The following is a 12041-nucleotide window of genomic DNA, read 5'->3' as shown; positions in this document are numbered from 1 at the left end:
CGCAGATGTTATATTATAATGCAAGGTTTTATTTCACTGAGTAGTTAGAAAAGAGCTAAAAAATGTGAATTCCCCAATCCCTCCTCCCTGCCATTGTTTTCATCACAGATGGTTTCCACAAACTGTGTAGTTGAGATCTTTGAGTTTGGATACATGTCAGGCATCCATTTGATTTTCATGCTGCGATAACTACTGTATCTCCTCGGCTGCCAGTTTACTATAAATGAAAGATGACTTACTGTTGTGTGTTAATTGCATTTTTGTTGTTGTTGTTGCTGCTGATAAAAATGTTTCAGTGAAGTTTGTATTCTTCTCCACCACACACACAGGGTGATCCCAGCTTCATGGAGGAACTCAAAATGTTTGTCAGAAAGGAAGTATTGAGGGTCTTTGAAGGTACAAATCGTTCCACATTTATTTTACATGTTTTCTCACTATCTTCATTCTCTGTTTTTCTGCATTCTGAATGTGAATTTTTTACTTTGTCTTACCTTGTAGAGAGGCTATCGAGCGCTGCCATGCTGCAGAAGACACCCGCAGGCATCTTAGCTTCACAATTCCAAGGGCCTCCAGGACCTCCTGGCAATGACGGATTACCAGGCCCACCAGGAGAGCCCGGACCTCCTGGTTCTCAAGGTAGGAGCTCCGGCTGCCAGACCCAACTGTTGGACGTTAACACCACCTCAGAAAAATAACCACTTCTGTTAAAATATGACTTAGAAATAACACTCTTGACCCTTTGATTGCTCAAAACTATTGGTGAAACATAATTAACCCCTTGTTGTCTGATGTAATTGTAATCTATGGATGTAGCCACTCCATATGTGTATGCCTCATTGGTGGTTTAAATACGCCAATTAATCCAAATACCATATGCTGTACCACACATGTATATTTAAAAGGCGGAATTTACTACTGTATACACAAAGCTGCAGGTTGACATGAACATGAACAGCCTGCAGTTAAAGGTGTTTTTCTGTATGGATGAAAACTGGAGATTGGTGTGGGGGCACCAATGTAGGTTGACACGTGTATTTTGTAGGGATTCATGGGTATTTTTCTCTTGCTTAGACCCATATATCAATGCAGACTGAGGGGCAGGAAGCAGAGGAAAGGCCAGGAGTGTGGTGCACAGCGGCTCTCTGGGAAATATGAAGACAAACGGAAGAATTGGCTGTGAATAAGAGAAAGTATTATCAATGTGGACAGGAAAGAGCCCCAGTATTGATACCTCACTCCAGGAAAGAAAGCCTCTAAAGTACAGAAGGAGCATAGTCAGGAAAGAGGGTGGACGTACTTTATCAAATCGATACAACGTCCTGACTGCTCATACAACACCAATGGTTTGCTGGTCAGGCTTTATACCTCAAACTTGCTTAGATTTGGATTGTGTCCGCAGCAGAACTATGATATCTTAACTTTTGAAGAGGAGGAGTGTGTTACAGTGTTGGTGCAGATCAAAGCACCACTGCATTGGCCTTTCTGTTTGAGCTTTGTATCTACCTCACATTATTCAAGACCATTTACACTTTAACCCAGTGCTATAATGTAAAATGCTGCTTTCATTCATGAATAATGTAGTTAAAGTAACTACTCATTATAAATATTTGCGCTGTGTTAATGCCATTTGCATTACACGCATCGGATTGTGTTTAGCTTGTTTTATTTTTATATGCTTCAAAAGAGTGTTTTATAGGTGATTCTTGATGCAGCTTTGCAATAAATATTTATTAAAAATGAAGAAGAAAGTTATTTCCCTTGATAAATCAAAAATTCAACAACTTCTTAATTTTTTCTTTGTTGACTTGTCCCTCCACTCAGCTAGGGAGAGAGTTTGGGGTAATATTTCCTCATTATTTCTCGTCATCCTCTGCTGGAGACTGTGCTTCTCTGGAATATCCAATTTGACTTCTTCTACAATATGCCAAAATGAATTGTTTATGGAGAAAAATAACCCCTCCGTTGAATTCACAGTCTTTTTTTTTCCTCGTGGTTTGATTTCACATGGGTGAAAGTCTCAAGCTGTTAAAGAACACCCATAAGGACGCATGCTGAAGAGCATCATTTCTTTTCTTTTTCTTTTTTCCCTTCTTTGTTGTAATTGAGTGCTCATTTATCATTCTATTCATCTTTCACTTTTGAGATCATAATGAAAATACTCACTGATGTAAGTCTTAATGTTTAAGTACATATTTCATAAATTCTACATTTTGTTGTTTTAACATTCAATTTTAATTTTGCATTTCAGTGCATTCTGTATATTTATTAATACTGACTGAAACAAAGTGTCTTTTATTATTTAAGGCTGTAAACTGTTTCAGAGTTGCTCTGCTTTGTGCTGTACAATATGGAAATGTCAGTAAATATCCCACAGTAATTGGTCTTTGATGGAGCAGCTGCTCAAAGAAAGGTGTTTTTTTCTTTTCTTTTGTAAGGCATAGCATGAATAAATAGATGTTGCTGTTGATACTGTTTACAACAGTGTACAACAGGTGCAGGGCTGCAATCCTATCAATCAAACATTAAAAACCACTCTGTGGCAATATTATTTTCTATTAACGTATTTGGTCCATTAGTGCCCCTAGAAACAATTTGTTTTCAACCAAGTACAGACGCATTATGGCATTTTTGATTTATCAGAGTGCACCAACCCAGCGTGCCACCCAAGCTTATTGCCCTGTGTGCTATTCAGTATTTTTTTTTGCTTAAGGTACAGTGCTCTTTTCTCCATGGAACGTCTCCTCCCTGAATGAATGCCCCAGGCTCTGTGAGTGTTGAAAGAAGTCTCATTATTGCGGCAATGTGTGGATAGCCCCTCTCTCTTTGAGACTCAGGAGCATTCATAAGCCTTTTTTCAGAGATTTTCTCTGACATGTAAGCGTTGAAGCGTTTCCCCTTTGGGCCAGGCGGTGCAATGCTTGATACTCCTGTCAATGTTTCTGATGCACTCCATGCAACTGCTGGTCCTGAAACTCCATTGCTTTAACTGCCTCGTGGGGGAAATTTTTTCGCAGCCCCTCAAATTTTTATTTGGTATGCTGCTGTTTTGAACTGTAAAGACTTACCGGCTTTGCATGGAGTGAGAAAGCCTTTGAATAATATGTTTGGGTGCATATTGTTAGAAGCAACACACTTGCTGGCCTGACTTGAAGATTAATGCAAATGCTTTGATTTTGTTTTACTCATCAGCCTTTTTTTGACAGACTAAGCATGTCCTTGTGTTCATCACTGCTTGTTTTTTTCATCTTAGAGGTAATCATGGAGCAGCAAATCACCATCATAGAAAAGACTGAACGTAATTTTAACGTGAGATACTAGAGATCTAGTTTTCGTTCTGTGGCCAAAAAGCTGAGTTTTTATGCACTTGCTTTTATGATCATGTTTATGCTCTCCCAATGAATTACATCTTGAGTCTAGTTGTCATGCATAGACATGATTGTTTTCTGCATCTGTTGCATCTGTTTGTTTCTACTGAATGAGTCCACCTTTGATTAGTCCTATCTTTTCACTCTCTGAATGATTTTAGTGACCCACATATCTGACCTCCGATTGAAAAAAGCCTCTTTGCTCTGTTTTGAAATCTTCAAAGACATGTGCTTGTGGTCCTATTGTTGACAGAAAGCTGTACAAGCCCACAACATCTCCTTCTTCGAACACTATCACACAGATGGCTTGTTTGATGATTTCTATTTTGACAGGATGTCAGTATGTCTTTTATTATTGAAAGGTTTGGGGTTGAAACTGGGAATCCAGAGTAGCCTGTTTCTACATCAACTACCGAAGCTGCTTCAAAATTAGTGCAGACCTGATGCCTGACATTGCTGTTGTATTCTGTATAAGTCCCTGGGCAGATATAAAGGTTGCAAAAGTGTATCCTCATGTTATGACATTTGTACTAATCTCACTAACTGTACGACACACTCTGTGAACATGACACCACACAGTTCTACTTCATCTTTGCAGTATTTGCACTCAGCCAGAGTGGTTTGTCTGTCTTCAGGATACAGGGGTCAGAAAGGAGAACGAGGCCAGCTTGGTCTGGGGTTACCAGGAGATCCAGGAGTCATGGGGCCACCAGGTAAGAACAGCACATTGCACTAAGAGGAATCCTAGTTTGAACACTTCATTTGATGTAATTTATGTGTTTTGAAGGATGTGAAGGCTTGAGTTATTAGTTGAGCAAACAAAGTGCAAGAAAGGAAGGAATGATACTGTGGAAAACATAGCTCAAAGATTTTGCTTTCCATCAGAGACTTTTTCATTAACTGCATAGTTCTAAAATAATAACTTAAAGCTGCACTTGTCAATATTTTATATTAACAATGGATCTGTGTGTGAAGGGTCATTCATAGTGATGAGCCCAAAGAGACTTATCACCCGACTCTGCAGTTCCCCTCAGCTCTGTGGAGTGTTTTACTGTCTTTAAGCTCATTGTTTTGGTTTTATGGGCACTCTCACCACTTTTATCAACATCACCAGCCACAGCAGACAGCTATTTTTAAGTTGTGATGTACCTATTATGCACTACGCTACCTGCCCAGCACCAAACAGCAGACAAATTTAGCAAGTAACTGAACATAATGGAGCATTATGCTGGTTAAAAGACAGATATTTCCCTCGGGAGTTGGTGGAGACCAAAACAGAGTTAAAAGGAGAGTGAGTATTGGACATACATTCATCAGGGGGAAACATCTCCAAATGAATGCCAGTGTTGCTCCTTATCTGCTATAATATGTCAGTGTTGTGTTTACAGCTTGTTGTACTGCCCCCCCAGTGGCCAAAAAATAAATGAGCGCTGCTTAACTCTAAGCCTTGCCACTTAACCACTCAATAACCATCAGCCATAGACCAGTAAAAAGTAAGTAAGTACGGTATTTGTCCCTATATATAAGAGCACTTCTGGCAGTTGAGCCGCTCATGCTTCAATTATACCACATTTGTCACAGAATGACCAGGCACTGCATTGACAGCCCTGCCTCCTCCACATCTACCACTATTTATCAGCTTTTCTTGCCTGTCCACTGAAAGGAAGAAAGTTTAGCGTATCTTACTATGATATCAGAGAACTAGGGTTGTCTCACACCTTAAATTCTATTTCAGCATTGATTTGGTCCCAGCATGTTGGAGATAAGCACAGCTCCCAAATGGCATTATGTTTTCTAAAACTCAGGCGTCGCTGTGACATGAATGGGACCCCAATAGCGGACAAAATGCTGCAGTGACGGAGCAATGACGTCCGTTCTGTAAAGGACAGACACAGCTTGGTGTTGTCCTGAACAAAAGTTTCACTGAGCACAACCCAAGATGTCAGCTTGTCCCCTGCTCCTGTGAACTAAAAAATAACTCCCCATACCCTGATGGAGCGATGAAAAGTGGGATTACCTCACTAACTTCCAGGCTGTGACAATAGGAGTATATCACTGAACCCAAAGTCACTCATCCTATCTATGTATGTGCATAATGCATGTGTAAGGCAAAGGGACCATCATCTCTAGAGGGGGCACAGTAATAGGAAGCACCTTCGGCCCAACTGGTGGGGTTAGACTTCAGCTGTATTCACATCTTGGAATAAGTTGGAAAGTACTTGAACAAACTGCTACAGTATGAATGTGCTGGGCCACTGGGTTGGTTTTCCCTGTGCACTTATTGTAGATTCACAAGTCCCTGTACCATGGAAGATTATTTCTACCAACCAAAATTTCTGTCATTTGGCCATCATAATGAGGGACAGCTCATACCCCTTGAATTCCACATAGAGCAGGTTTACCCTGGACCACCTACAGGTTCATGGAGACTGGGACATATGAGTCACATACAGGACACAACTCAATTTTATCAGTTTTACTATTAGGGAGCAAAAGCCCTCCTGGCAGGCTACAACTTCAGTGTTGTTGGTTCTCATGAGGACATTACAACACTGAAGAAAAGGCTGGGAACACCTCAGTGAATGAAAACTACTAGTAATTTCAAGTAACTTATGTAAGAGTGACCACAATGTCCATTTACCATCTTCGCCCTCACGTCTTTGTGCCCTGACACTTGATGGTGCTGTTGCTAAGTCATGCCAACCTGTAGTGCATTAGTTCTGTGCCATAGCTAATTAGCAGGGTTAAGCTAACAGCTGTAAGTAGCCACCGAAACTTGTCGCTTGAACACACAGATTTAACAAATTGGGATAAAAAACATGTTTGAAAATGACTGTGACTTTGTGCACCTTTGCTCTGGTATTGAAAGTACAAAGCACCACAGTACTGTGGACATTTTGTGTGTGAGCAGTTAAGCAGGAGATGGATGTGGCAGTGATGAAAAGGGCAAGTTGTGTTTTCAGAGGGAGGAAAAGGACAAGGCAGTACCTGTGATTCCTTTTGTATGAACTGTAGAGGAGGCAGGGCTGCCTCGAGCTGTGACTGGTCTGACTGATGTAACTCCTGTTGTTGGACTGCAGTGGAGGTGTTTTTTATATGCTTATAGTGATACAGTGGAAAGAAATGTTACCACTGGTTATTGGGTTTGTTTGTTGTATGGACAGTATATGAGAGACAAGGAGGCAATGTTGTCTGCTTTGCCACTTCAGCAAGCTGTTGCTAAGTAACATGAGATACTAATGTCTCATCTGCCATGATGACCTCACCATATTACAGAATGGGGAAATGTACTTTCTCTGTCCTTTATTCTCATTACAGTGAAATTAAAGAATTCTTCAATTGTAAATGAGATATCCAGCTTTTGAGAAAAAAGAAACATAGTCTTAAATGTGCTTGCTGCTGTGAAAGTGAAACATGCAATGGGTTGCTGTTGAAGTTCAGCCATCTTAAGGGAAAATAATAATGTTGAGGAGCATTTAGGGCAGGACGATATGGCTGGAATTAATGTCACAATAAATTAATTAGAATGTTTTTCCAAAATGGATATGACTAATATATGCTAAATCACATACAATACATAATGATCTATTAATGTTCACTGCAGTTAACTGTGTTCCACTGTTACGTTATACATACTTCACTAATGCCAATAATATTTTCATTTATGAAATGTCCAACAAATTGTGAAAAAATGCACATTAAAGTTCTGAGAGCCCAATGTGACGCCTGACCAACAGTCTAAACCTCAAATATATAAAGATATTCAATTTAAAATGATGTAAAACATAGAAAAGGAGCAAATATTTGGCACTTTTGCTTGATTAAGTGACTTCAATGATAAATCGATTTTCAAATTGATTAATTTTAACTCTTTTTAACTATACATTCATATCGTCACAATACAATTGCACCTGAAAGTTGATTAACAATGACATTGAATTACTGCCCAGCCTTATAGGAGAATTCAGTCACTTGTGCTTTTTGAAATACTGATAATTAATCTTCAGTAGCAATTATAGCCTGACTGATACTGGATTTTGGAGGCTAATACTGGGATATTTGTAAGTTTAAAAAATCCAATAACGATATATTGGCCAATAGTATTTTTTTAACATAAATACATAACATAAACGAACAATCTTGATGCAGATCCCTTAGATTTTTTTTTTTACTTGTCAGTGCTCTCTGGAGGACAAACTATTAATAGTGACACTGTTTGGTTTGGCATTTCTGTACTGCAGTTATTTCGTTATTTATCGGCTGAGATAAACACTGATACGATATGTCTGCAATGAGCTAGTATCGGCCGATATATCAATCTGATTAATCGGTCTAACAATAGTAGAAATATCTGTGGTGGATATAAAGTAAACTGTAGCCTTTTGGATCAAAACCAGTCATATATTACTATATAATCCCACACAGTATGTCACATTTTTTTGTGTTACCAACTTTTCCAAGAAAACTAGTTCACAGCCTCCATTTCTAACTCTGTATAGCCAATCTGTATGAACAGTGTATGACTGTATGTGTTTGTGTGAGGGAACGTGTGCCTCTACCAAACCACAGCTACTGAACAATGACAAAGTGCAGCCCGGCACAGGAATTAATAATGTCTAATTCTCTGTCAAGGCCCTCCTGGGATCACTTCTCAGGGCCCTCCAGGCTCACCAGGGCCCCGTGGACCTCCTGGGACATGTAACCCCAGTGACTGTCTCCTTCCATCCCTATGAGCCCAGCAGAGGCTGGTTTAGGCTGGTTCGAGGACAGACGTCCAGCTCCGAACTCAGTGCTGCAGCCACAGAGCAGGAGAAGGACGACCTCGCTGTATCTGACAGCTTCCTCAGCTCTGGTTTATCGGACATACTCACAACTGACCTCTTTTGTTCACTTTACAATAACATTTGGATGCAGTCAGGTATTTTATTTTTTATTTTTTGTCGGGTTTGTTTTGAATACAATAGAAAACCTTTGAGTTGTTTTTTTGTTTTTTTTGCAATGCTATACTTTTAAGTTATTTCTTGTTTTCATATCCCCTACTGTGATGTAATGCATTCCTTGTCAACTCTTATTATGTCTTTCAAGACCATGAAATGACTTTGTTTCATCAAGTTCAGTCCTGTATGATGAAAACATGATCTTAATTATTTGTTTGCCTCCTTAATGGGCATGGCTATTCACTCTTCTGTTCTTATTCAGATAAGCCAATGTGCTGGCAGAAGGTTCATCTCGTGTGAGTGTGTGTGTGTGTGTGTGTGAGAGAGACAGAGAGAGAGAGAGGGAGAGAGAGACAGAGAGAGACAGAGAGAGAGAGAGAGAGAGAGAGGGAGAGAGGGAGAGAGTAAGACAGAGCGAGAAAGAGATTAGCTGAATGAATATACTAGTTTTATATGTAGGTATGAAAAAATAACAGATTTGTGAAACTCCTTGTGCATCCAAAGTGCAGCAGATGTGTCTGATATGGAAATTATTTATTTTATTATTATTATTATTATTTTAAGTGTGTTCTTCAAGAATGTATTTAAAAGATGGTACTAATAATTGTAGGAAAAGTAGCACGGATATTCTGTAATATTATTACTAGATGGTGGATTTCTGAATTACTGAAAGTTTTGTTTAATGAAATTATCACTCATGACACATTTGCATTGTGCATGATAATCATTTTGTTAAAAAGAATCTGCATTATAATCATTTATAAAGATGTCTTCCCATTTTCTGTCGGTTATGCGTCAATACTGAGCGCTTATCAGTGAGGTTTGCCATATCTTTTGTAATACATAAACCTACAACTCATACTGTCTGTCTAAGACACATAAGATCAAGGGCAGATTTTTCCACATGAAAAGAATGTACTTTAAATGTTGTTTATGTTTAATGATTGCGACCTTACATTCACCTGTTGGTGTAATCTGTAAATCTGTAAAAAAAAGTTGAACGAGTGATTGTGTTTTTTTCTTGTTTCCTGTCTAATGGGGCTTGTAATGGGACCTGACAATATAATTACATAAGCAAGTTGCCATTGTAATGATGCATCAAGGTTCTCACTTTTGTTATCAATCATACATCGCTGCAAAGATTTTTGTGTCTGTCTGAGATGATGATTATTAACATTTATTGTTTACATAGTGTTGTGTATGATGATTCCTCTGGTTTGTATATTTTTGATTTTCTGCCACACAAAGGAAATCGGACTACTACACTACAACTTCAGACTTGTTATTTTGGTGAAACGTGTACTCATAAATGTACTTGAACTTTCTTGTTGTTTGTTTCAACAGCATCAAGGTCTACATCCTGGTTTTCACTCACTGACCAGCACTGTGTGTCACTATGTACCGTTGGGTTTTGGGGCTCTTAAGACTGGAGTTTTGATTTATTTATTTGCTATAACAGGTTTCAGAGTCATTTTAGTGTTCTCAACTAATTTCAGAAGGTTTTGAGTCAACTTTACTTAAACGGGCCATATAGTATATCATATCCAGAAATGCACGAAAATCTTACTGAGTACAATCACTGAAAATTTGCAGACAAATGTTCCCAGCATTCAAACTTTGGATTGAAATTAATGCCATTTGAAGATTGCAAAGATTTTTAAGGAAATGCACAATTTGTTCTTCCAAAGAGTAATCTAAACTTTATAATCACACTAAACAATTAACTTTTATACAGCAGAAAAACATAATTGGCCTGCAGTTTATATTACTTTCCTCAAACTGTCATTTTGAGCGCTGTTTAATGAGAGTTTGACTCAAAGGCTTTAATTTTACTTTTAAGTGTCCTGCTGTGATTAATGTTTGAAAAGTTCTGTGGGTGTATCTGAAATTTTGTGACATTAAGAACTTGGTTCTATCTGTATTTCATCCTTTAAGATCTGTTTGACACTTTTTTAAAAATCCTTTTTACTTCATGTCTCACATCATCATGCTTCTCTTACACATGTGAATTATAACTCACATCTTACTTTGAAGCTTCAGAGCAAGATATTTTTCTCTTCGTGCAGGCTTGGTTTTATCTTTGCTAAATTTTTATCAGTGCGAGTGGGTCTAATTTTAGATGGGTATTGGCTCAAATGTGTGTGACTGACTTCATTTGTGAGTTGAAGGAGCCCCCTGCTGGACATTTATATTTTCTCATTGCTTGTTTGTGAATGGAAAACAATCTTTCTTTGGGTTATGAGCTACATAAAATCCCCTCCTTCAATTGGCTTCTGTCCTTTCATCGCACTAATTTTCATATTCGGTTTAATGGGTTCCCCTCAAAGACAATAAAGCCGACCTTGACCAAATTCAAATGAGACAGCATCAGCAAACTAATGTGATCTGAACTTTTTGTTGCACTGATGAGAGCAACTCTCTGCGTATATTGAATTTAGCTTGAATTGATATTAATGTGCACCGGTTTGTGACTTCAATTTAGCTAAACAGTATGATAACTATGGAAGACACAAAATGGCTGCTGATGTCACAGCCCACTTCACTAGCAATTTGGTGCCAGCCATTTTACATCACTCCAAGTTAAAATCCATTTATTCTAAATGGAAAATGTCAGATGAAAGCAAGCTCAAAGGATGGAGGTGTTGAAGGATCCTTCAAAATGAAATGCTGTTATACATCTAAAAGGATAACATCAGTTTTATACATCCACACATTTCATTATTGCTTATTTTTTACAGTAATGTGAGTTGATCCCGTTCCCACATATAATCTAATCTTGTAAATAAGCTTGTAATGAGGGGGAATATGGATCAGCCCCTCAGCATGGCCCCTCAGATTAAAAATGTCTGCCTGCTGCTCTCACTGTAACTCCTCTCTGCTCCTATATAAGCTCATGTCGAGCTGAGTGACTTTAATGTGTGTTTTTGAAAGTCTTTGTTTCGTTGAATATATCTACCTCAGTCTTGGTTTACCACACATCAAGATTAGCTATTTTGGAAAAAAATATCACAACACTAACTGTTGCCTTTTATTAAAAAAAAACAGCAATTGAAACCTCATGTGAATGTAAAAATAGAAATATTGCAGTTGTGGAGGTTGACATCAGTCTGCTTACCTGACTCTCGATAAAGAATTAGGGGCGGTGATGTTCTGTTGTGCAGGGGTTTTCCAGTGTGTATGTGGTTACCAGGTATCAGAGGTTATATTTTACACTTTTCTTTGCAGCATCTTTTATTTACACTGATTAATGGCACCTGCCTTACACGTGTGCAATAAATGTTATTCAGTGCTTTATCTCGTGTGTTCTTGTGTTGTATTTTTGAGCACTGGGTTACACTTTGTTTTGTGTGTTCAGTGGCAGTTATTGTTCCACATGAGATTACGTTTTGAAAATTAAGTTTGTGGTACAACAATAATAAGTCCTTTAAGAAGTTATATTACATGTTACCATGTGAAAGTTTTTTTGTCTAACAAACGATATATATAAAGCCTATTTCGAATCAAACATGTTAAACAGCTGTGGTATTTTTGAGTTTCAACGTTCATTCCTGACCTTGAAAACAGCTTTTGACAAAAAAAATATCACCTCAAGGTCCATTTAGTAGCTGTCCTGGTTCTTTCGGTCACATCACATGATCTTCATCAGTTTGCTCAGTCGTCTTGGAAATGTCAATGAAAAAAATGGATTCAGAAAAGATTGAGCATCTACATTTCTGTTACAAGTGGGGAAATGCCATCT

At 38.3% G+C, this 12041-nt stretch overlaps 1 protein-coding gene across 3 annotated transcripts in view; it reads left to right on the top strand.

Moving 5' to 3' along the window:
• The window catches only part of LOC122884682 (collagen alpha-1(XIX) chain-like), a 98295-nt gene extending 86699 nt beyond the window's left edge, over nucleotides 1–11596 (top strand). For 2 of the 3 annotated variants that reach the window (XM_044214910.1, XM_044214909.1), the window contains 4 exons: nucleotides 330–396; nucleotides 499–636; nucleotides 4001–4078; nucleotides 7998–11596. In XM_044214910.1, the coding sequence (XP_044070845.1) occupies nucleotides 330–396; nucleotides 499–636; nucleotides 4001–4078; nucleotides 7998–8098 (384 nt within the window). In that variant the 3' untranslated portion in view covers nucleotides 8099–11596. The other variant, XM_044214912.1, reaches the window with a different exon arrangement.
• The last annotated feature ends 445 nt before the right edge of the window (nucleotides 11597–12041 follow it).

This window comes from Siniperca chuatsi, linkage group LG11 (assembly GCF_020085105.1).
Source record: "Siniperca chuatsi isolate FFG_IHB_CAS linkage group LG11, ASM2008510v1, whole genome shotgun sequence".
In the NCBI taxonomy this organism is placed as follows: Eukaryota; Metazoa; Chordata; class Actinopteri; order Centrarchiformes; family Sinipercidae; genus Siniperca; species Siniperca chuatsi.
This window is presented reverse-complemented; position numbering and strand designations above follow the sequence as displayed.